We start from the raw sequence: 24,316 nt of genomic DNA on the forward strand, positions 1-24,316 counted from the left end.
AGCTCCCGGTAGCAACAGAAACTGAGGCAAGCAGATCGACTTACTGGGAGAGCCCAGGATCCCACACCAGGGTGGGGACACCTGCAGACCCCAGCTGAGATGTCCGCAAAGTTAAATAGATTCACCTATTCTGAGTTTCACGAGGTTTTTTTTTTCTTCTTTTGATGTTAAGATGTTTATATTTGGTAAAAGTGAAAGTTGTCGACTTGGTATGACTCTCTAAGTATGTATGTGTGGGTTAATGTGGTTGTAATTTTACTTGTGAGAGACCTAACTGAGGATCACCAGGCAGGGCCCCTAGTACCCTTTGATTTTGAACAGACAAAGCACTGGTAGGATTTCTCCTCTTAAACGCTTGTTATTCCGCCACTGTCATTATTCACAGGCCTGGCATGTGCCTCTCTTCCTACTCTTGTCCGTCATCTTCCTGTCTCTGCTTTATTACTTATTTGCCAAGCTCTCAGGGAATGCCACATCTGCAGAGTGCTGGAGTGCAGGTGAGCGGCTGCGATGCTGGGTGGGGTGGGACTGCTGGCCCTTTGCCTTGGGGGGAGGTATCATTACACAGGAGTGTCACCATGGTGAGCTTGGCTCTTTGAGGTGTTGAGTGTGTGTGTGGAGGGCCTGTGCTGTGTTCAGCTCTGTGCCAGGCAGGCATTCCAGGGCAGGTGGGGTGGGGGAATGATGCAAAGGTGTTAGAGCCAAGAGTCTCCCTGAGGATGGAAGAGAGGAGCTGGGTGCATGGAAGCAAATCCACAGGCGATGCCACCTGTCAGAGACTGCTTCCTGTCAGGAACTGCCTATACTTTGGGTTCAGATCCCAACTGTCATTTCTTGTATTAGAGCAAATGATTTCACCTCCCTGAGCCTGCTTCCCCATCTAAAAATTAAGGTTAGTAATGCCTGCTGTGAAGGGTTATTGCAGGGATTAAATGAAGTGACGTATAGAATGCTGGCACACAGGTGGCAAGTAAGCCACAGCAATGGCCATCTTTATGTGCTAGACTGGCAGTGTGTTACGTGCTGTAATGGCTGTTGGTAAGCGTGGACAAGGTTGCGGAGAAGGGCTGCGTCCTGGGTGAAGGTAAGAGCAGGAGCGAATGGCGGGCCAGAGGAATAGGCCAGGGTAGGCAGAACCCTGGGCTTGTGAGCAAGGCTGGAGGCTGGTACCTTCTGACAGTCACTTCCGGTCTGAGCCGCAGGTTCCTGCAGCCCTTTCTTCCAGAGGCCACCTCCCTGGCTCGGGCACGTGGCTGCTGTCCTCAGTATTCTTTTGGAGCCGGCACGGCTTGCGCTCAGAAGGGGGCTCCTGTTGCTGAAGTTGGTGGCGCTCACCCCCCACCCCTGCTTCCAGAGGCTTGGCTCCGCACTGCCCATTTCTGGGCCGTTCTGCAGAAACACTCAGAATTTCCATCCCCTCCTTCCCAGGCAGCAGGCAGCGCCCATCTGGCCACTCCTTGAGGATGCCGGCTGTCAGCACAGAGGGCTGCCAGGTTCCCAGCCTCCCTCCGGTGGCCTTTCCTGAGGGAGCCGGGGGGGGACGTAGTGTCTGGAGGAGGAGTTTGTGTGTCTAGAAGGGGGTCCTTTGGAAGTCGTGGGCGCTGGCTTCTCAAGAAAGGCCTGCAGGTGATTTGCCGATAAATGCCTCTCACAGCCCAGCCCTTGGAGGGGCGGGCCCGGTCGCCCCCATTTTACAGATAAGGAAGTGAAGACCCAGAGGGATTAAACCTCTTGCCCAGGGCCACCTAGCCGGTCAGATGTCGACCACGGCCTGAGTCTCTGTTCTCCCCCACTGCCCTCTGCTCTGTCTCCTGACAGAACTGCCTGGGTCTGGGGGCCGCTGCCGTGAGGTGAAGGCCAGTCAAGGCTTCTAAAACATTTCCCTTTGGGATGGGTGTTGAAAGCTGGAGGACTGGAAGAGCCCAGCCCTGGTGGGCCGAGGTCTTACAAAATGGCCACAGCAGCATAAGGAGACAGGCCGGCCGTGGGCATGTGGACATGGCACTGCTCGTGCTTTCAAGAATACTCCTCAGGCTTGATTCTCACATTCAAGTTCTCTTTAACCACCAGGGCCTGCATTTTTTCCAAGTTCAAATCAGTGTGTACTTGAGAGTTTGTTATCTATGAGATTAGAACACTCTTCTAATAAAGGAAAACATGCAGGTGGGGTCCACATGCTAAACTGCCTTTCTTTGCTGGTTGGGAATCCTCTTGTGGGCTGATTCTTTTTTTTTTTTTAATTTTAAAAAATTAATTGATTTATTTATTGGCTGCGTTGGGTCTTCATTGCTGTGGGCGGGCTTTCTCTAATTGCAGTGAGTGGAGGCTACTGTTCGTTGTGGTGCACAGGCTTCTCATTGCGGTGGCTTTTCTTGTGGAACACGGGCTCTAGGTGCACCGGCTTCAGTAGTTGTGGCATGTGCACAGGCTTCAGTAGTTGTGGCACGTGGGCTCAGTAGTTGTGGCTCTCGGGCTTAGTTGCTCCATGGCATGTGGGATCTTCCTAGACCAGGGCTCGAACCTGTGTCCCCTGCATTGGCAGGTGGATTCTTAACTACTGCGCCATCCGGGAAGTCTCAGGCTGATTCTTTTCAAGGACTCTGAGGCCTGCCCAGGTGAGTATGTCCAGGGCAGAGCATCTTCCCAGGGCTGGGCCACTGGATTTGTCCAAAAGATGGGCCAACTCAGAGGAGATGCAAGCCTGCTGATGGCGGGTGTGCAGGCATCGTAGGTAAGCCCCAGTCACAGCCAGTAATCTTCAGTGACCGTGGCACCGGGGGGTGGAGGAGTGCTGGGTGCAGTACCCTGGGCTCTGTGGTGTATGAGGAGTTGACAAGCTAGTGATGTGTCCTGGGTTTAGAAGGGAGAGGAGTAATGAGTGCAGGCAGGAGACAGGGACAGGGACACAGGCACATGGGCAGGTGGTGGGCCCTATGGGCAGTCTGGCATTGATTCATCCCGCTCATGTGTCCTGGCCCTGGAGATTCAATGGCTGGAGGAACAGGGCAGGGGTGGTGTAGGCCCGGGTGTGCGGGAGCACTGAGGAACTTCTGATTGGGTGTGGGGGGTTGCAAGGTGAGTGGAGGACGGGATGCTCAGAGCAGAGGAAAGGAAAGGTGGATGAGGGGCCCTGGGAGATGGGCATGGGGGCACAGAGGTGGCAGCGGAGCTGTGGAAGGAGGCAGGCTGGAGCAGGATGCCCCATCTCAGGGCTTGAATTTTCTCCCGGCACCAGTAGAGAGCCCTGGATGACTGGCAAAGCCAAGAAACGATGTGATAACATTTGGAATGTCCATCAGTGAGGTTGTGGTTGAAAACACTGAGCCCCAAGTGTGGCTGCGTTTATGGGTTACTGGTTGGGGCTGGCCGAGAGTGTCAGCCTCACCAAGCATGTCATTCCCATGGGGAACAAGTCCACAGAGGAATTGTAGGTTCCTGAGCATCTGCCCACCGAGCCCTTGGGAACTGGGAGGCTCCCGGCATTCTAGCCTGCTAAACACGTGCACGATGCTCCTGGGGTCAGGAGAAGCCTTTGTCTGTGTGTAGAGCAGTGCCTGACTTTTGGGAGACACGTGTTAGACTGGAATGAGTCACCTTAGGAAATCACTTGTCCTCAGTGGTGGTGGAGGAGGATGGCTTCTGCATTTGGGGGCTAAGGATCTTAGGCAGAAACATTAAGTCCATCATGTTCTTGGAGTCTTGTCTGAAGAAGCCTGGGGTGCCTGTCCTGTGGATTCTGACTCCCATCAGCCACTGGGGCAGGACATTCACACAGAATCTGTTTTCCCAGGGGATCTGGCCAGGGCAGGGTTGGAACCTCCTCCTGTTTCTGGGCCATCCCCATCCCCAGGGTGGGAAATTGGTGTTGAGCTAACCAGGAGGAAGGGTGACTTCAGAGCCAGGCTGGGCTTCAGGGGCCTCGAACTCTGAGAGGCTTAGTGGAGGGTGTGCTGTGTGAAGAGCTGGCAGCCCCCAGACTCTCTGAGGGCCTCCAAGAGCCCACGTGCACATCCCTCCCAGGCTCCTGCAGCCTGGACTGCCAGGTACTGTGATTCCGCTCCTCACTTATGGCTGCTGCTCAGAAAGGAGGGCTGGAAGGAAGCATACAAGTCCAGATGTGGGAGTCCCGCCACACCGCCGTTGCTCTCCAACATTTGGAACTGGTCTTCTCAAGTTTGCTGGTGGTTTTCCAGTTGATCCTTCAAGGGACTCTTCCTTTCCATGTTTCCTCAAGCACTGTCTCAAGACTAAGGGGTTCTCTTTCCTTTCATTGTCTTTAGCCAGAAGTGGATTCCCTCGTCCCACCAGACAGGGGCAGGAGTCAGGAGTCAATGCAGAGCCAGCCCCAGGAGCCTGTCAGCATGCCCCAAACGCTGACCAGCACACTGGAGCACATCGTGGGCCAGCTGGATGTCCTCACCCAGGTAGGCCATGATGTGAATTCACCCCATTGTCTGCACTTGGCCTGGCATTTGGACCATTTGAAGTTGGCCAGCGAGTGCTGGGTTTTTAAAAAACATAATTATAATGTACCTATTTTGCAGCCCAGATGAATGAAATAGCAGTGCCTGCCCTGGGATCCTGGCTTTCAGAGCCATCCGATGCGTGGCCAAGCCACTGGACCCCAAAATTACCAGCACTGAATCCTGCCAGGGAGTGCCCACCCAGTGCTGGCCTGGGCCACAACAGAGCTTTGAAAGAAACACTGTCCATTCATTCGACTCTTCACTAGGTGGGCACTCCAGGGACATGCCAGGGAACTGCGTGCAGTGAGTCAAGGCATCCAAGAGCCCAGACTCTGGGTTTGAGCTGGCACTGCTCCTTATCCTCTGAGTGACCTTGGAGGCATCTCTTCGGCTCTTCAAGCCCTGGTGTGTTTATCTGTGATGAGCTTGCCATGTTTGTAGTCAGGATTTTTTTTCTTTTCTTTTTTTGTAATAATTATTTACTTTGCTGCATCGGATCTTAGTTGCGGCGTGTGGGATGTTCGTTGAGGCATGCGGGATCTTTCCTTATGGCATGTGGGCTTCTCTCTAGTTGTGGCGCACGGGCTCCAGAGCACGCGGGCTTAGTTGCCCTATGACATGTGGGATCTTAGTTCACTGACCAGGGATCAAACCTGCATTGGAAGGCAGATTCTTAACCACTGGACCACCAGGGAAGTCCCTATGGTCAGGATTATAGGAGATGAGTCTGCAGGAAATGTTTGGTTTGTACCTGGACCTAGGTAGCTGCTCAGTAAATGTTAGCTACAGCACTGACCACTCTCATCAGTAAAATCGACATGGTCCCACCACCACCAGGAGCGTAAGTACATCTGGCAGCTCATAACACAGCCTTGTAGTGTGGCTGTTTCAGTGAGAACAAGGTGCCCTGACAAAAGGTGGCAGCCAGCACTGTGGGCATGCCCAGTGGGGCATCTCATCCTGGAGTGGAAGAGCGGTCCTGCAGAGGGAGCAGCATGCCTGCGGGTCTGGAGGGGCCATGGGCACATCCAGGCAATGAGCAAAGCCCAGCGCAGCTGACATGGGGCATGTAGGTGGTGGCGGCGGCTGGGCCAAGGTAGGACTTAAAGATCCTCAGGCCCCTTCCCTCCTGGGCTCTGGGTACAGACCCCCTCTCCTGTGCTGGCTCACGGGCAGAGGGAGAGTGCAGGAGGGAGGCCAAGGACCCTTGAGTCTCTGACAGAGGTGGAGCTGAAGTGGCGCGGCGTCCCTTCCCTACCTCTGGATCTGGGGCTAAGTGCGAAAAGCTCCTCCACATCGTGTCACATGGTCTGCGGCGTGTCACAGCATCCTAGCTGGTGCTGCACACCCTGGACGCATTGAAGGAAGGATGTTTGAGGGGAAAGGTCAGGCATCGGTGACTAGGGGATGGTGGGACTATGCACACGTCATACAGACATTGCTGAGAGCCCGTCAGCCCTGGAGGAGAAGGTGTGTGCTGAGAGAAGGGAGATGAGCAAGGACTTAGAAAATATCCCCCACCTCAGAGCCATCAGAAGCTGCCTCGTGCTCTTCACAGCCTCGTCAAGTGAGAGATCATGGGAGGCGGAATGAATTAGAACTCTATAGGATAAAATTGGAAATTAAGTCTGAGAAGGTGGTTAAAAATAGCTTCATTGGATCCAGAGGAGTATAACACTGAAAACATTTCCATGGCTGTGTTTTAAGGGAGTACGTGGAAGATTCTGTTAGGTGTTAGCAGTCAGGAGTCTGATAGTAACTTTGTAAGAAACGCACCGTAGGGAATAACTGGAGCCTTGCCCACGGCCTGGGCCTGTGGCTGGGCTCACACCATTCAGCCCCTTTGCAGATCCAGACGGCGCTGCGCTCCCGACCAAGGGCCCAGCCCATCAACCAGTCACCCGCTTTGCCGGCCAGTGTGCATTGCTGAAGGCCACAGAGTGCAGCCTGTTCCTGATGGACTCAACATATTTATTTTTTAATAATATGATATAGACTTTTTAAAAAATTTTATTTATTTACTTATTTATCCGCTGTGTTGGGTCTTCGTTGCTGCTCACCGGCTTTCTCTAGTTGTGGTGAGTGGGGGCTACTCTTCGTTGAGGTGTGCAGGCTTCTCATTGCGGTGGCTTCTCTTGCTGCAGAACACGGGCTCTAGGCACGCAGGCTTCAGTCGTTGTGGCACGTGGGCTCAATAGTTGTGGCTCGCGGGCTCTAGAGCACAGGCTCAGTCGTTGTGGCACATGGGCTTCGTTGCTCCACGGCGTGTGGGATCTTCCCGGCCCAGGGCTCGAACCCATGTCCCCTGCATGGACTGAGGTCTCAGAGGGCAACCCATTTTCAGAATGGTGCGTGGGGGGGTCGTCTGCACTAATTCGTGTGCCACCTCGGGCTTGGTCGCTGGTTGTTTTCCAGGCCAACGTCCTCCTCCTGGGACCAGCCTGGCGCTGGGCAGCCCCCTCTCTGGAGGCTCTCCTGAGGCCCCAGCCCGGTGACCACAGCCATCCTTCTCCCCATGCGGGTAGCCCAGCCAGGGCTCTGAGCCTCCGTGGCCTGTGAGTATTGGCCTTGGATGCTTCCCTCTCAGCAGTGCTCCACACCCTCCTGGCATGCGCCTGTGCTCTGGAGGAGTGGGGGTGTCTCGGCCACCCCGACACTGACTCCTACGTCAGAGCCCTCCGTCTGGATCATGTTATTCTCCTCCGTCCCACCCCATCACTGCCCCTTCCCTCCCCAACAAGGAAGTCAACTTCTGACCGGCCTCCGAGAGGGACACGGCCTTCCAGGTCCTGTGAGCCTCTGTCCTAAAGAACATCCTTCAGGGAAGAAGCCCGGGACTGCAGTGGGCAGTGGCTGGGATGTTTACTGAGTGAGTCACAGAGCCTCCAGCCCTGGGTGACAACAGGCGCCCCGCGGTGGAGGTTCACGGTCCTCAGAGCCTGCCTTCCCGCTTGGCATTCCCAATGATCTCATCCTCTGTGGAGGCGTGTGGCCCATCTGGAAGCGGTCTAAAGGCTAGGGACCCAGCCTCAGTCCTCATCAGTGGCCACTCTGTGCAAGCCAGAGGCCCAGAGGTCAGGCGGTTGAGCGGGCCTGGGGGAAAATGTGGCTCAGAGCTTGTTTCGGTGCGAGTTCCGGCTTTCCCACTTCTAGTGACTTTGGGCAACTCACTTAACCTCTTCGTGCCTCAGTTTCCAGTCTGGGACACAGAGCTGATAATTGCAGCCACTTCATGGGCCTCTTGTGCGAATGAGAAGCGTCAGCCTGCGTGAAGCTCTTTGCACGGTGCCCAGCAATGCCGTGTGCCGCTGGTGTGTTCAGAGCTGCTCCTGCTGCTGCCCCGTCACCATTCAGGGCCTGGCTGGTGCGGGTGCAGGGGGATCCTCACAGCGGCACCAGAAGCAGCTCCCTAGTTCCCCGCCCTCACCGCAGGCGTGGAGGTTCACTGAGCCTTTTCTGTGTGTGGGGCCCTGCACGAGACCCAGTCCCGCCCTTAGGAAGGCCCAGGACTGAATCTGCTGATGTCAGAGCCAGGCCTCCTAGGAGGAGCAGGCAGCCGGGACTGTGGGAGACAGCTGGGCAGAGGACGCCAGCTGGGAATCCAGTGGGTCAGGTGGAGAAGGCCAGGCTGTTGGCTTGGGCTAATGGAAGAAGCAGCGTAGGAATTTGGGCTCCTGGTGGGGCCACTGAACAGGGCAGAGTCGGGCCGGACCCACGCTGAGGGTGTGGCATGGGGTGGAGATAGGGACACAGAGAGGCTGGGACCTGGGCAAGGGGTGGAGCTGTCAGGGCCCTTCTCCCAGGAGGCGACTTCCGCAGCCGCCCTGGCTCGGGCTAAGCTCAGAGCAAGGTTTCACCGCAGGAGGGAGGAAGGGGGTGAGGAGACGAGCAGGACAGCAGTCAGCCCCTGCGAGGCCCCTGGGCTCCTGAGGGAGTGGGGCACTTCTCTAGCCTCCCGGGAAAGCACATGTGCAGCATCTGAATCCAGCCTTTTAACTTCTACATTGGGGTTGTGCGGTTTTATTTATTTTTAGGAATACCTTTTCAGTAAAGTACATACATTGTTTTTCAAAAGTATATTTATTCAGGGAAATAGGATGGGATGGCCTTGCAATGTCCAAAGCCCTTCGCGCGTCTCCCGAGCGTGTTCGCTCTTCCGTCTGTCCCAGGCTGTCAGGTCTCCCCACAGTGTTGTTTTAGATGGAGAGTTCTCAGAGTGTGGGGATCACATCCTTATCATAATATTCCCCCTGATGTTTACCTGAGGCCTGCAGCTTTCCAAGAGCTTTCCTCTGCAGCCCTGGGTTATCCTCCCACCTGGTGCCCACAGCTTGCCTCATGCCTGGTGCAGATAAGGTGTTAGTACCGGCTTATTGTGCCTGGACCAGCTCTGGGCTCCACAGCCTGGGGCTTCTCCAGGATGCCAGGTGATCCTGAGCTTGACCCTCTGTAAGTCAGAGCTTCCCCAGCTTCCCTTGCTAACCAGTTTCGGTGTAGTTAGGGAATGGCTTCATCGAGAAGTTTATCTGCAAACCAAACTTGACCTTCCTGAAAGTTAAGGCCACAAGCCCTTGCTCAGTGCTTTGTGATTACAGAGCCCAGCAGGTCCGGTCCCTGAGGTCACTGGCCAGAGAGCACGCCCCCTTGCCCTGGCCCTTCTTTGTGTGAAAGAGTCCCCCCATTGCCCCTGTGAGTTTGCTCTTTGGGGCCTCACGGTTTCCTCCACTGAGCTCCTCAGGACCTGGATCCCAGCCGGACACTGTGTCCTGAGCAGCCAGGGCATGTTTGGCCTCACACGTCCCTATCAGCTGTGGGGAGCAGAGGTCCCCCACTTGGGTGTGAGGGCTGCTGTGCTCAGCCCAGTGAGCCACTGCCCCTTAGCCTGGGCCTACTTGCCCTCCTGGTCTTGAGGGCCAGCTCCACTGCTCATCACCTGGGTGACCTTGGGCAGGTGATGTTGCTCCCCAGAGCCTCAGCTTCCTCGCATGTAAAGTGGGGTCAGCCAAGCCTGCTCATGTCCTCTAAACACTATGGTGTAGCTCCGGTTACCTGAGTACGCTAGGCTGATGTTGGCTGCTTGTGAAGCGTGACATTACATCAGTGTTCTCCAAGGGTCAGTGTGGGCAGTCACCAGCGTGGTCAGGTGATACAGGAGTGGACATTCCATGCATCTCTGTAACTGCTGGAGTCCCAGGAATGCTTTTGAGCTGCCAGTGAGACTCTAGTGGTCTAAATAGGCATTTGGATGAGAGGGAAACAAAGAGGAGGTCTTTCCCCAGGTCCAGGAAGGAGGAGGGCCCAGGAGGTGACTCGAGGGACAGGGGTGCCTGGGGACCATTGAAAATCAGGGATGGGTCATGGGGCCCATTAAATGGGGTCCTTGAACCCAGACCCAGGCATCAGGGCCGAGATTGAAGCTCTTCAAAGATATATATGTATCTTGTGATAGCCATCCTTAGAATTGAGTTACCGTAATGGTTGTGGGGGGAAATATTTTTCCTAACCATGGGATTTAGATTTTTCTTTGGGAGATTTTTTGTTTTTCAGAACCCTCATGGGAATCCTCAAGAGCATCTAAGAGCTGAGGTCACAGGTGTGGGTGCTGGGTACCATGTGTGTGCCCCCTCTCTTCCTCTCAGAAGCCTGTCCTGGGTCTCACCTTCTCCCCTCCCCTTCTGGGGAGAACACACACCTGTCCTGCGGCCACCCTGGTCACTGTCCTGCTGGGCCTGCTCCAGTCTTCTCTTCCGGAGATAGAAGGCTCGACCTCAGAGGCCCGCAGGAGTCAGAGAAAAGCTCAGATCAGGAGTCGGAAGCCCCAGATGCTCTGGCACAGCCTTGCCTCTTTCTGGGGAAGCCGTGGTTTCCTCCTCCGTAGAGGGGAGACTTTAGGCCCTGCCCATCTGTCTGTCCCCTGGGGTGGGCAGCAGAAGGCAGCGTCTCCGGTGGGGCTGGGACTGCTCTTAGGGCCTTCTCTCCGTGCGTCACCCCTCCGCTCCGCCCCTGGCCTGGCCCCTCCCCCTTGTGGCCACTCCAAGAGGAAGGGCTCCAGAGTGGACCCCTGCCAGGCCTGCCTGCTTGGTGCTGGGCATTCCGTGGGTTTCCAGACAGAGGCCCTGACCTTTCCCCTTGTGTTCTTGTGGGGGTGCCACCAAGTGATTTAGAGGTCCCTTTCACAGGTGCTGGGAAGCTAAGCAGTGAGCAGGGAGAGGCTGTTTTCACAGCCAGAGTCCCCTGTGAGCTCACCTCCCGCCTTGGCCCCCTTCACTTCCTCCACAGACTCCTGAGTGACAGAGGTTGGGTAGTGTCTGGAAATTGCAGAGGCCCTAGGTCTTCTTCAGGGGCGAGGGCATGGGGCGTGGTGATGTGGACAGTACCCGGGAGCTGGGGAGGCTGCAGTAAGGGGCCCAGGCCTGGCAGGCAGCCGGTGGTTTCGCCTCAGAAGCCCACAGCAAAGTTATTTTTGACTCCGGTTTCGCATCTTGCTGCTTTTTAAAAATACCAAGCCATGAAATTCCTGCTCCAACTGTGTTTTTTCATGGCAGCCGTGCTTGAGGCTGGCCACAGCAAGGCTGTGATGTCACACATTCAGGTTCCTGTGACTCATGGGGGGCCGCTGGGCTCGGGTTCTGGAACATGTGAGCCGTGGGAAGCAGGCGAGGGCAGGCCCACCCAGCCCTGTGGCTTAAAGGTCCTGGTGGTTGTGACTCTGCTGACCTAACTGAACAAGGATAAAGATTTTGGCCTGTTCACTTTGGAGAGTCAGGTGGAGTGACCTGTTGCTTCAAGACACCCTGCCCCGGCCCCCCACGGGCCTGGCCGTTTCTTGTCTGATGGGCTGCTCAGGTGAGGCATCCCGTTCCACACTGGGGGGAAGGTGGGAACACCGCGCCCACCCGGCGAGGGCCACGCTGCCTGACCACCCTCAGGCGCGCTCGGTGTCCCTCTTTCCTGGACGGATCAGCTGTTGTTTGTGGAAGCAGACTCCAGATTTTAGAGCAGTTGTGCCATTTTCCCTGGGGGAGGGTCCTGCCAGGTGTGCCCAGCCGCCACCCCTCCCCAGAGTGACCCCTGTGTGTGGGGTGTGTGCAGCCCTCCCCACGGCGCTTACACACGCAGGCAGGGCCGCGGGGGTGACTTGCCGGTTCCCACGCGAGTGGGCCCCCGCCACGGCAGCACGTCTCCCCGCCCGGCCTCCACCGTGTGTAATCCCCAGTGGGTTTAGCCCGCCTCCTCTCCATGGGTATGTAGGGGCTGCCCGCGGGCCAAAGTCGAGTTCAGGACAACCTGAGCTCCTGCCACTTGGGGTTTGGAGACAAGAGACTTGTTTTTCCTCTGTTAAGAGGCTGCTTCCTGGGGACAAGGAACGGAAGACACTGTGGGTCTGACTCCAGCCAGTTGTGGAGGGGCTGGGCCCTGGCCCTTCCCCAGCCCTGTTATTCATTTTGGCAGTTTATGCGCAGGCTTCTCTGGCTTTGCAAATGCAGAGGTGTGGGGAGCACCACATCAGGGCCGGTGTGCTGGCAGCACTCAAAGACAGGCGAGCTTGTGTTTATCGCGTGAGGGGTCTGGATGGCAACTCCATCTTCTATCCTGTCTGTGATTGTAGCAAAAAGCACCCCCTTCCCAAAGAAGCTGCAGATGGAAGGTCCCCGCCCACCAGCTGGGCTCTGGATGGCTGTGGTTACCTCTGGGGCCTGGGAATGTTCACGGTCTTATGAGATTTCTCCTGTGAGGCCCAGAGCAGGCCTGGAGCTGGGGGAGGGGGAGCAGGGACTGAAGCAGGAGAGCTAGGCCCATGCAGGGATGCCTCATTCAGACTGACTCTGGATGACTCTGAGAGGAGGGGGTAAGGGCACCCAGGCAATTTGCTCTCACTGCTCTGGGGACCCAAGGGCCCTCCAAAGAAGGGTCAGGCACAGGCCATGGGAGGGGGCCTGTGAGTTCTAGTTATGACAGGCAGCACCAAACAGGCCTACGCGGCTCTGAGATTCACCAGCCCCAGCTGCCCTGTGGCCACTTGGTGCCCTCCTGAATGAAGCGCTATGAGAGCTGGGTCGGGAAAGGCCGCAGTCGGGCCTGCCGTGGCCCTCCGCCCGCTCTGCAGAAGGCCCTGTCTGAGCCTGAACCGTGGCTACAGACCCTCACTGTACCCACAGTAGCCACAGCTGGGTGGAGGAGAAAAAGCAGGAAGGAGCTTTGAACTCAGCAGAGCGTGGCAGTTGGGGGAGCGGTTCTGTGCCCCCTATTCTAATCTGGGCCTAGGTGGTAGCTCCGGAAAACCAGCCAAGACGAGAGGCTGGGTCTCCCACTGTGGCTCAGCAGGTACTAGGCAGGGCAGGGTGAGCCTGTGAGCCTTCGTCCCTGAGGTGGGCCTGTTGGACAGTAGCCACAGCCTGACTTGCCTGTACGGAGGTTTTCCAGGCCCCCAGCAGGCTACCAAGCAGTCTCTCTGACTTGTGACAATTGAGTTTTATCAGGTGTTGGCAAATTAACTATTTTATACGGATTGCTGAAAAAGCGAGCATCTGAAGAAGTGGGATAGTGAAGGTGGCCATGGCCAAGGTTCATGCCCCACGCTTAGCCCTGTTTGGACTCACCCTGGAGCAGAGGACAACAGAGCCTGTGGCTGAGCAGTGACTGGCCTCCCGTACCTTGGGGCCTGTCCTTGTCAGACACTTGGCTTCCCTGGTGGCCTGCTCGTGGCTGGCAAAGAGATGAGCTTGAACCCAGGCCAGGGTTGATGAGGCGTGTGGCTCAGGTCTTCCTCCTGGTGTACGTAGCACCCTATGGGTCCCTGGAGCATCCGGATTTATAGATGGTGGTGAGTGGACCTGCTTTTTACAGCTTCTTCTTTGAGGGTAAGCAGTAATATGGAAAAGCCTGCATTCATGTAAAAGGAGTTGCTATAAAGCCATGAGGAAGGTAAATTAGCCAAGATTCTTTAATCCTATAGCTAATCCAGCAATAGGAAATAGTGTTTCATGTGCTTCTTGAAGACAGCTAATCCTCGTTAGAGGTGGGGGCTGGGGGATGCAGAAATGCCGGAGAAATCCTATGTCCCTGAGATAATGTGAAGCAGAAACGCGGACCTCTGGGCTCAAGGGACAAAAGGTCATTTTGTGTTGTTAGCAGCAGACTGTGGGGTGACGAGGGTGGTTAAAAAGACAGTTGTTGAGCCCAGAGAGGTTGGGAGGAATTTATTTAGCAGCTTGTTTTTCTGTGCATCAGCTGTGCGTGATCCTGGACAAGTTAACAAGTTAGACATCAGCACGAGCAGGAATCTGCATTCCTTCCCCTCTGAAGTTCAGGCCTCGAAGCTTTTAGTCCTCGTCAAATCAGGCAGGAGGCGGGGAGGAGGAACTGGGCTGCTTCCTGGATTCCTACCCCACTTTGCACATCCCCACTTCCTGCTGAGGCCAGGAGGCTTCCTCCCTCCCAAGACCAGCTGGTGGTGGACCCTCGGGCTCCAGCCTGCCTGCCCTCCTGTCCCTTCTCCGCCACCCCCTCAAGCCCGTCAGGTCCAAGGTCCAAGCTGGGGGGACGTTCCTCACCAGCCAGACAGGCTCATTCCCAGAGAAGGGCTGCCCCAGGCCCAGGGGAGCTGGACTGGCTGGTGTAGAACCTGCCTTCTCTGCATTCCCTTGGCACTCAGGGTCTGGAGTGTGTCCCTCCAGCACTCAGTGTGCACGTGTGATGTGCCAGGAGCTGTGCCTGGAGGCAGGAAGACAGTGGTGAGTGAAAATAGGCAGAAACCCCTGTCCTCGTGGGGCTGGCACTCTGATGGCTGTCAGCAGGCTGCTCCAGGGCCGGCACCCACACCTCTGACTCAGAGGCCCGTGTCACAGACCTTCAGGCTCTGGGCAGAGGCTGACCAGCAACCCCTGTCCCCCGGGGAGATGAGCTGGCCCCTCCGGCCCCCATTCAGCCCTGACGTGTGGCAGCGGGCTGGCCAGGGCCCCCTCAGCAAGCCAGGGCCTTGTGTGTGTGCGCATACGTGTGCACGAACACCGAGAGCCAAAGCCGGAGCTGCCGGGAGACAAGGCAGAGCCAGGCAGGCGCTGGGCCCGGCAGCCCCACTTTGTTTTGATAGCTCACAAGACCCCACAGCAAAGAGATTCCCCTTTTATTGCATCTGTTTTAGATCTTTAGAATCTGAGTGAAGTCAAAACCCTACTACAGGGGAGATTAATTCCACATTTTTCCATCTGTGCAATGAAACCATAGGAAAGTTAGACATTCTGTGCGGCACAGTCGAGACGGGGGCGTTGAGCCAATGGCCAGCTCCTGGCTGTCTCCCACAGCCTGGCGCAAGTGCCTCCATTGGCATGGCTGGGTTGACTGTGCCCTCTCCCTGAGACCCAGGGCACCTGGGCCCCTGTGCCCCCCAGGAATCTGGCTCCTGTGTTGGGGGAAGGGGGCTGGGGTGGCCAGCCCGTCTGGGAAGACCGCCTGGAGAAGCCAGAGTCAACCGCAAGCCTGGAAATGATTAAAAGGATCTTTCCGTCCCTGGAGATCTTTAAGAAGCAGCCAGACCACCACGTGCCCTGATGGCTCAGACCCTACGAGGCCTGACCACAGGCCACCTTCTCTGGGGCCTCCTCAAGCCCCATCTGTGCCTAGGGGTCCCCCTCCCCCGCCAAACAGCCCGGAGCTCAGCCATGGCCCCTGTGAGCTGGGGGAGCCATGTTGCCCACAGTGCACCCCTGCCCAGAGCAAGTGCCACGTAAATATTAGCTAGTAATAAAGTATCGAGTTGGCCAAAACGTGCATTTGGGTTTTTCCGTAAGATGTTATGGAAAAACCCAAGTGAACGTTTTGGCCAACCCTATTACAATGGCTTGACAAGAGATGTGTTGCACAGACGAGGAATCTGAAACCCTGGTCAGATAACTTGCCCAAGACCACTCAGCAAGTTGGTGGTCAAGTTCATGTTTGAACCCAGGCAGTACAGCTCCAGAGGCTGTGCTCTTACCACCCAGGACAAAAGTGGAGACCAGGAGTCACTCTGACAGCATTTTTCCAAGACCCACACCTGTGTCACAGCCATGACATGCTGAGAGAGGAGGAGGGCAGGGACACTAGCGCTGGGACGGGGATGAGGAGGACGTCTTGGGGGAGCAGGGCCGGGTGGTGGGCTTTGGGCAGGGAGAGCAGCAGTGACAGGCAGCACAGGCCTTGCGTGCCATGTGAATGCTACGCCCAGGAGTCTGGCCTTTCTTCCTGAGCTCTTGAACGGAAAAGGAATATAGCAGAAGCAGTGTGGAGGGCAAGGGGGTGAGGCGTCACCGGGAAGCAAAAGGCAAAAGGATGGGTGGGGACTGAGAGGAGCAGTCACCAAGTGGGACGTGCCCGGGGCCCACACACTGACTGTGTATGGGGGGCCCTGGGGCAGGGGGAGCCTGCCTGGGGCAGGTGAGGAGACCCCTTGGGCAGAGTCCTGACACGACTACCACGCCCAGCCCGACACAGGAGCCAGAGGGGGCTTGGACATTCCCTGCACCCTCGTCAGCCCTTCCTGTGGCCTCCCCCAGCCGCTCCAGGGCCCTGTTGTGCCTGCACCGTTCCCACTGCCCTCCCCGCCTTCTCCCAGGTGCTGCCTCTGCCCTACACGCATCCCTTCTCTCACCCTGACCTCCTCCCCGCGCTGTAGCAGGTGTGTGCTTGTGTGGCCCTCCTGCCCCAACCGTTTCAGCCCTCTTGCTCCATTCAGACACCGAGGCCCCGGTCTCCTGGCTTCCCTTGAGACTGCCATCCCAGAGCAGTTTTAATTCCCCTCAACACAAGGCAGAGTGCTGGAAGGGGCACGTGACTGGATGTCAGCTCTCAGCCTCCGTCGTCTGTCTGCCTCTGGCCCAGCCACCCTGTCCACCTCCGTGCCACCTGTCTTCCATGTTCCAGGGAGGCCCAGGAGCACCTTCCAACCATAGAAAACAATACCACTCACCCAGGAGGGGCCCCAGGCACCCTGTGGGGTTCTGCTTAGACATGGAAGTGGACGTGGAAGTGCCCTGACTGGGGGAGTGGGGACTGCTGGGAAGAAGGGCTGCCCCAGAGCTGGACAGCACTGGGGAGTGCAGTGGAAAGCCTGGAGTGAGTGAGGCCTGCACACGTGGATGCGTTTCATAAGGAACTAGCCAAATAGCTGAGAAATGTGGAGAGAACAGCTGGCTGGTCACCCTCATTCTTTTCCCTTCCTCCAAAATGCTATTCACTACTAATCATTGGCAGCCTTGCCAAAAGCCCGCCCAGGTAGGACTGGCACTGCATCCCATCAGTGCCTAGAAGCCCCTAAGAGCCAGAATTTATTTCTCGGTTGCTGCATGTGATGGGCACCTGACAAGTGTGAGGGTGGATGATGATGTCAGGAGGGCTCGTGGGGGTTCGGCGGCCCCTCAGGGCTTCGGGCTTTGTAGAATTTATGGCTTCAGTTTTCCTGCTCCACTTGCACCCCAGTATGTGCAAGAGGCCTTCAGTAAAGGTGGTGGCAACAGTGGCTCTGGAAGGAGGAGCTGGAAGGGACCTGGCTCGGGGGGTGCACCTTGGTCTGTGTTCTGAAGTGCCAGTTCACTCCTTCTTATTTCACCACCTGTTGTGAAACTAGGCAGCCATGATCAGTTCCCAGGCTGAGCCCCTTCTCCCAAAGTCCACTCTGGATCCAGCTCTTGGAAAACTGGCCACAAGCATGCAGGAGCACCATCCTCCCTGGCTGTACCTGCTCAGATTTGTGAGTCTGTTGAGGCAGTGCCAGGGAGTGGAGGCTTCCCATTCCTGTCCCTGTTTGGCTAAGAGCCCTGGGGCGCCTCCTGCACCTTCCTTCTGGCCACCACACTCTCTTCCCTGTTCAGTCACTCCAAACCAACCACACTGGCCTCCTGACAGTGCCAAGACTGTACTCTGTTCTTCTCTGCCTCAGGGCCTTTGCACTGATTGCACCTTGTACTTAGAACACACTTCCTTTGGCCTGTCTTGTGCTATCTCCTCACAGAGGCCTTCTGGGCCTCCTGTCAGGGTTGGAACTCTCCTTCCCAGGTCTGCCAGCCCCGGCATAAGCCCCAGAGCAGGGGAGCCAAGTCAGGGGTCTGGACTCCACGTGGAGGTCAGTCCCTGTGGGCCACATCGACACATCTTGCCCTTTTTCTCCTTGCCGTCTCCCCAAACACAAAGTGAAAAGGGAATGAAAAAGAAGCCTAAAAAGGAGGCAGAAATGAGAACAAGGCGGGGGAAGCTAAGGAAAAATGCAGGACAAGCCCGCTTCAAGAGGAAACCAGGCCGAGGAGCAAAAAGAGTTTGGCAGGGCTGAAAGAAGGGGAGGCCACGCTGTGAGGATGTGGGGGCCTGGGAAGTGGGCAGTCAACGAGAGGAAGGGGGACAAAGGAAGGGCCCGCAGAGCCCAGGGAGAGCACGCGGGCCTGAAAGGACTGTGCGCTGCTCCACGAGGCTGCCGGAGCACCACCCCCGTTCTGCTCTGTTCCACCTCTTCCGAGGGTGGGGGATCTATTCTCCCAGGGAACATTGGACTCTCGCCTCTTCCATGCGATGCCTGCACAACTCTTCCCTGGACCCACTCGAACTATCGCGGCCCCAGCCCCTCGCTGCCCAGGCCCTCCCGGCTATACAGTCAGGCCCTGCAGACCCACTTGGGCTTCTCCTGGCATCATAGATTCATGAGGCCCCATCATAGGAGTCAGGGGTGGAGCCTTTTCCCTTGGCCACCTCGTAGGCCAGTGGATGTATATACACATACCCAGGCTCTGTCCTACGGAGGCCAGTTTGGACCCTGCAGGGGTGCAGACACCTGATGACTTGATAGATACTGGTAGAGCAGGGGACCGCAACCCCCAGGCCTCACAGCAGGAGGTGAGTGGCGGGTGAGTGAGCTTCACCTGCCCCATCGCTCACATGACTGCCTGAACCATCCCCCACCCCCAGACCCCCCCATCCGTGGAAAAATTGTCTTCCACAAAACTGGTCCCTGGTGCCGAAAAGGTTGGGGACTGCTGCGGTGGAGAAAAGGCATCTGAGGCAGCCGAGTTTGGAGCCGTGGCTCTGTCAAAATGTCCCCCGCGTTGTGTTCCCTCCCACTTGGAGTTGGGAGCCCCGGGTGCCAGACTTATGGCCGAGGACTGGCCTTTTGGTGCAGCTTCTTCAGGTGTCACTACAATTCTTAGGGGACTGGAGAGAAAAGCCTGTCACTTTAAAGTTGGTTGCTCTCACCCCGCACGCAGAAGGCCCTTCAGGGTGTTTCATAAAACATCTTACACTGTTGAACTGTGAGGGAGAGAAGCTGCTCACCCTTGTTAATGTTGCCCCAGTAGGAGACAGATCACAATGTCTTCTCCCCCCTCAGCAGGAAAATCAGGATTCCAACGAGATGGCCTTGCTGAGCCTCTCCTGGGGGGATTTTCCTTGGAGAACTCCAGGGGCGAGTCATGACGGGAACCCCACCCTCTGGCCTGAGCTGGCCTCCCCCATGCTCTTGGGTTTGGTCCCCAGTGCCTCCAGCATCCTCCTTCCTGTCGGGTCCCTGGGTTGGGCAGTCTCGCCATCCGTGCCCACTGAGGGGCCAGGCTGCTTTCCAGGGGGCTTCAGCAGCGTCACTGACTTGGTCCCAAGCCCTGGCTGGAGCCCGCAGCTCACCCGCACTGGATCCTCCTCTCCAGTGTCCAGGGGCTTGTGGGTTCACTGCCCTCTCCCTCTCCCTCTCTTCCCCCCAGCCCCCTCTCCCCCCATTAATGAGGATGTTGTTTTGCAGAAATGCAGAACAACACGGCTGCTGGCCCAGGCTTCTTCTGCCACCACCCCAGGCCTCCCTGACCCTCTCAGAGGGGCCTCAGCCTGTCCAGCGTGGAGCCCATCCTCGTCCTGTGTTCTCAGCCCCGGGAGCACATTCTCCTCTCTCTTGTTCCCCATCTGACTCACCACCAGGTGGTGGTGGTTCATACCCCTTGGATAGCTCTGACTGTGTCCACGTTCCTCCTTAGCCCCCTCCCCCGTTCCAAGCCACCGTCATCTCCTCTCATTCTCTCTTGCCTCCGTTACGCCTGATCACAGCCACACAACCACTCCCCAGACCGTCCCCATGTAGCAGTCAGTGGAGTCTCATCCCCCCTCGGTCTCAAACCCCCAGCACCTTGCTGCTGCTCTGAGGCCGAAGATGGGGCTGCCGGGCATGGCCTGCAGGGCCCGGTCCCATCTCCTGCCTCCTCTGAGGCCCCTCTCCTGCTTGTTGCCCTCCCTCCCACCTCGGGGCCTTCCTGCCCCTCTCACTTCCTAGAGCCCCCACCCCGGCTCTGACCACGCAGCGCCCTCTGTTTCCCCAGCACACCCCGCTGGTCTGTGCAGCTGCTTAGCGCTTGCCTCTTCAACCCGCCGCGCACCCTGCGCGCCCAGCCGAGTCTGTCTGCTCTGCGCCATTGTCACCCTGGGCCTTTCACAGGCCAGCACAGGGTGGTGTCTGGAGAGGATCTGAGTGAGTGAAGAGAGAGTCTAGGGCAGGCGTCGGCACACTTGTTCTTAATGGTAAACATTCTAGGCTCTGTGAGCCAGAGAGTTGGTCACAACTACTCAACCTGCCACTGTAGCCAGGAAGCAGCCATAGACAACACGTAAGCACACGGGCATAGCAATAAAACCTCATTTACAAAAACAGGCAGCAGGTCGAGTGTGCCAACCCTGGGTCTAGAGAAACAACAGAATTCATTCAACAGCAAACGAGAGTGTTTCTAAGGGAACGATTTTCCATGAGAAGGGCTGTGGCTTCTTGGAAATCGCTGGTAACAGCAGGAGAAGGTGGTTCTGAAACAAGCCCCCAGGTGACCCTCTGACAGGAGTGACTTTGAAGGTGACACTTCTGGGTCCCCTATGACCTTGCCCCAAGAGGCTCCCTCATGGCTCACAGGTGAAGGCCGTGACCCTGGGAGGCAGACAGTGTTGGGTAAGGAGTAACAGTGTCCAGGCGTGGAGTCTGAATTCTTCCTGTTGCTCCCATTCATGGAGGGAGGTGCCTTGTTTAAAGCCCAGTCTTGTGAGGGGTGGGGCGCCAGCAGTGACCTGGGCGAGTACCACAGTGTGTCTAGGGCCTGATTTCTTACACTGTAGTGACACAGCACCCCAGTGAGAGGAAGCATGTAAAATTAAGGTGTTAGGGTCATTTCTCATTGCATCTCTATTAAAAGGTTCTTGTCAGTATGTCCCTTTTATTCCTATAATATTGCCTTTTCATAGCTCAGAGTTGTGACTTATGATAATTCCAAACCTAAATGTTTAGCCAGATAAGAGACTCCACTTCATGGGCACTGGGGGTGTCTGAGGCCTAGGAACTGCCTTGGAGAGTGACCTAATGGTGTGAGGGCGCTGCTGGGTGACCCTGAGGGATGTCCTTTCCAACTGCTGCTTTTCATTTAATCCAGAGCCATCAGACCAAGTGGCCTGGACAGGACAGAGTGGGGGCTGCCACTGGGTGAGAATAGGGATCCAGGAGCACGTCCTCAGACTGCTCGAGCTTGGGCACAAGCAGGTCTCTGGGTCACAGGGCCGATGGCCCTCAGGCACTGCCAGTGCAAGCAGGGGCAGAGGTGGGGGACAAGTAGGCTAGGCCTCTCCTTATATGCGGTGCATGTGGACAGAGCAGAGGTGAACAGTTCCTGATGCCTTAGCCTGCACTCTGAAGCCAGGCCACCAGGGTTCACAGTGCAGATTTGTCATTTATATGCTCTGTGACTTTTGGCAAGTTTATGTCAGCGTGCCTTGGTTTCCTCATCGGAAAAAAATGGGGGTGTTAAAGGCTCCCACCCCAAGGGGTCATTGTAGAGAACAGAGTGCTTGGCACATGGTGAGTGCTCCGGGAGTGTCAGCTGCCAAGAGCCACCCCTGGAGCAGAGTGTGTCAGGAATCAGGGTGGCCCCCCAGAGCCCAGTCCTAGGTCTTCCCTCGAGTCTGGGCTTCACACCCAATTACAAAGGTGACCTCGTGTCTGGATGGTACAGAGCCAGGGGAAGGGCATGAGCTGCCTGGTTTCTCCAAGGTCCACAGACAGGAGGCCTCTCTGTGGAAGAGTTTGGACCCCAGAACGAAGGAGTCCCGAATGATAGACACCTTGCCCAGACAGATCTGCCCAGCAGCCAGGACACCAGACTCCTCAGCCCCTTCTCCAGTTTCCCTTTGCCCTACTTAAACTTAAGTCCCTAACCTTACAGACACTCATGTCGGGCAAGGCCATTTCCTTCTTTGGCACCTACCACCCCACCCAGTCCTCCTTGGGGACTTGGTGAGAGGCTGGAAAGCGAGGTGACTGGGCTGGGAGCGTGGACTTAGAGGGACTGCAGAGGTGTTTGCCTTTCCAGTGCATCTCCTCACCTTCCAAGGCAAGTGGGCCTTGTCTCCGGGCCTGGGGATCACGGGAACCATGTGGCAGGAAGAGAATTCCCAGGCCTGGACCAGAGCACGCGGTGGGGTGAGCCGCGAGCAGTCTGCTTGGCGTGGCCCTGGGCCTCAGGAGGGCAGGGCTGAGGCAGCACACACTCACAGAGGCTTGCTGTGCCCCTGACACGTGGTTGTGGGGATGTTGCTCTGAACCAACAGGTAGAGGCCACACTGCAAATGTGACCACACGTGACATGGCCCAGAATCAGTCCCTGCTAGGGATGCTGCTCCCTCCTCACATGGGCCCCAGCAGCCGGGGTGGTGGCCCTGTGGTGGCCTGGCTGACTCCCTGCAGGTGGCCTGCCTGCCCTCTCGCTGTCTGCACCGCCAGCCCTGAGCATGTCTGACCTCTGCTACTTGGCTGCCCTGATGGGAGTGTTTCCATCTCTGGGGAAGCCCTCTCCCTGGTGGAGAGAAGGTGCGTCAGCAAATCGGAGATCAGGGTTTCCGGTCTTCACTTTTATCAGGAGGGATATCCGTTTCCCATGAAAATGAAGTCTCATGCTTTAATAGAATGGGATTTTTAAGACAAATTTGTGAAGCAGGTACTGTGTTCTAATGTACAGAAATCCAAAGTATTCTCCTGGGGACTTCCCTGGTGGTGCAGTGGTTAAGACGCCACGCTGCCAATTCAGGGGGCCTGGGTTCGATCCCTGGTCAGGGAACTAGATCCTACATGCATGCCACAACTAAGAGTTCGTGTGCCACAACTAAGGAGCCCATGAGCCACAACTAAGACCTGGCACGACCAAATAAATAAATAAATATTTTAAAAACAAAGAAACAAACCAACAAAAAACAAAGTGTCCTCCTCTCCCTGGCCAATGCTTCCAGCTTGGAAGGGGTTTGGGAGGGGTCCCATGTGACTGGGAAGGGCCCCGTGGGCCGAATCGCTGGGTGGTGGCTGCCACCCCGCATCTTGGCAGAGTAGGCGGGGGGCTCAGGGAGTAGTGGAAGCGGAGACCAAACACGTAAATGACATGGCTCTTCCGGAAGCTAGCCTGGGAAAGGGGAGAAGCTGCAGGTTTGAGAGGGGTGGACTTTTTTTTTAGCCTGTTTGTCTGTAACATGCTGTGAAGCATCCCCTCATAGCTCCCAAAGGAAGGACCCCCCCAACACCCTCCCTCCATTCAGGGGGCTGGGTATGAAATAGGTGATGCTTTTCTGCTCAAAGAAATCTAACATTGTCAAATTTAATGCCCTTATTTCTACCAAGCTGGAGTATGGGCTGCTCCATGGAACTAAGTAGAGGCCTCATGAAATGCGTGGCACCCCTGGTATTGACACTGGCCCAACACCCACTGCCTCCACATTTGGAAATTCAGTCCCTGTGAAGAAAAAAAATTTGTGTGTGTGCGCGCGTGCGCGTGTGTGTTGTTGGGGGGGGGGGTGCTGGGCAGAGGAGAAAAAGCTGGCTGGCTCCCCCACTGGGGCCTGCAGTCCGGAGCCATCGGAAAAAGTCTGGATGAGGAATGATTTTGGAGCTTGGCTCAGTGTGAGTTTTGCAGCAGCCAGTGGAAACTTCCAGGAATGCTGCTCTGGGCCAGCTGGGGGCTGTTTCCGCCGCCACTTTTACGAGCTGCAGACCCCCTCCATGGCCGGCCGGCTGGCCGGCCGGCCAGCAGCGGGGAATGTGACCGTCTCTTTCAGCTCAGCCCTGCCTCTCAGGGTGCAGTTCATATTCCATGGGCAGCAACTTTTCAGGCTCTGTCCTGTGCCCCAGGGCTCAGAGCCCTTGCAGCCCAGCCGGCTCATTTAGAGGGGGCCAGCTGCGAGGAGGAGCAGCCTCCACGAGCAGCCGACGTGCCTGTGGGATGCTGCGAGAATTTATAGCAGCCTTAGAGGGGAAACTGCCTCCCAAAATGTTTCAGTGTTTTATTAAATATGTGAGAGGAAAGTTTCCTTTCTACTGGACCAAGGCCCAGAGCCTCCGTGGAGCCTCAGGGAAGGTGGCAAAACCTCTTGGGAAAGCCTACAAACGAGTAAAATTAATAGAAAGTTTTATTTCTTAATCTGACCCCTTTCTGATGCCTGTAGGCTGCACAGCACAGGAAGCATCGTTCACAGTGGACTTGCCCAGGGCCGGCTGTGGGCCTGGACACCAGTGCCCCTCTGCCAACACTATCCAAAGCCAGAGGAGGGGGCAGCTTTTTGCAGCTTTGTCTGGGAGCCAGATCCACAGACCAGCCGTCATGCTGGGTATGCAGGAGAGGCCAGGGAGCAAAGGCTCAGCCTCTGGAAGCCAACACGACAAGCATTGTCATGGTGGCCAGTGCGAGTCAGGCTACCGAGTGCTGGGCACCGTGCTGGGCACCATGCTGTCACCTCACAGCCTCCAGGACTCCTGCGAGCTCGGCATTATCCTTCCCATCACAGCGGAGAAAATGGGCTCAGAAACCCATTAGGGGAATTAGGGCCTAACCCCA

At 56.6% G+C, this 24,316-nt stretch overlaps 1 protein-coding gene across 3 annotated transcripts in view; it reads left to right on the forward strand.

The window, feature by feature from the left end:
- Window positions 1–24,316, forward strand: part of POC1A (POC1 centriolar protein A) — a 74,425-nt gene that overhangs the window by 49,331 nt on the left and 778 nt on the right. For 2 of the 3 annotated variants that reach the window (XM_057705580.1, XM_057705582.1), the window contains one exon: window positions 4,281–4,424. The exons of the other annotated variant lie outside the window; for it this stretch is intronic. In XM_057705580.1, the coding sequence (XP_057561563.1) occupies window positions 4,281–4,424 (144 nt within the window). The remainder of the gene's footprint in view (window positions 1–4,280; window positions 4,425–24,316) is intronic. 3 annotated transcript variants of the gene reach the window in all.

Source organism: Hippopotamus amphibius, chromosome 13 (genome assembly GCF_030028045.1).
Source record: "Hippopotamus amphibius kiboko isolate mHipAmp2 chromosome 13, mHipAmp2.hap2, whole genome shotgun sequence".
In the NCBI taxonomy this organism is placed as follows: Eukaryota; Metazoa; Chordata; class Mammalia; order Artiodactyla; family Hippopotamidae; genus Hippopotamus; species Hippopotamus amphibius.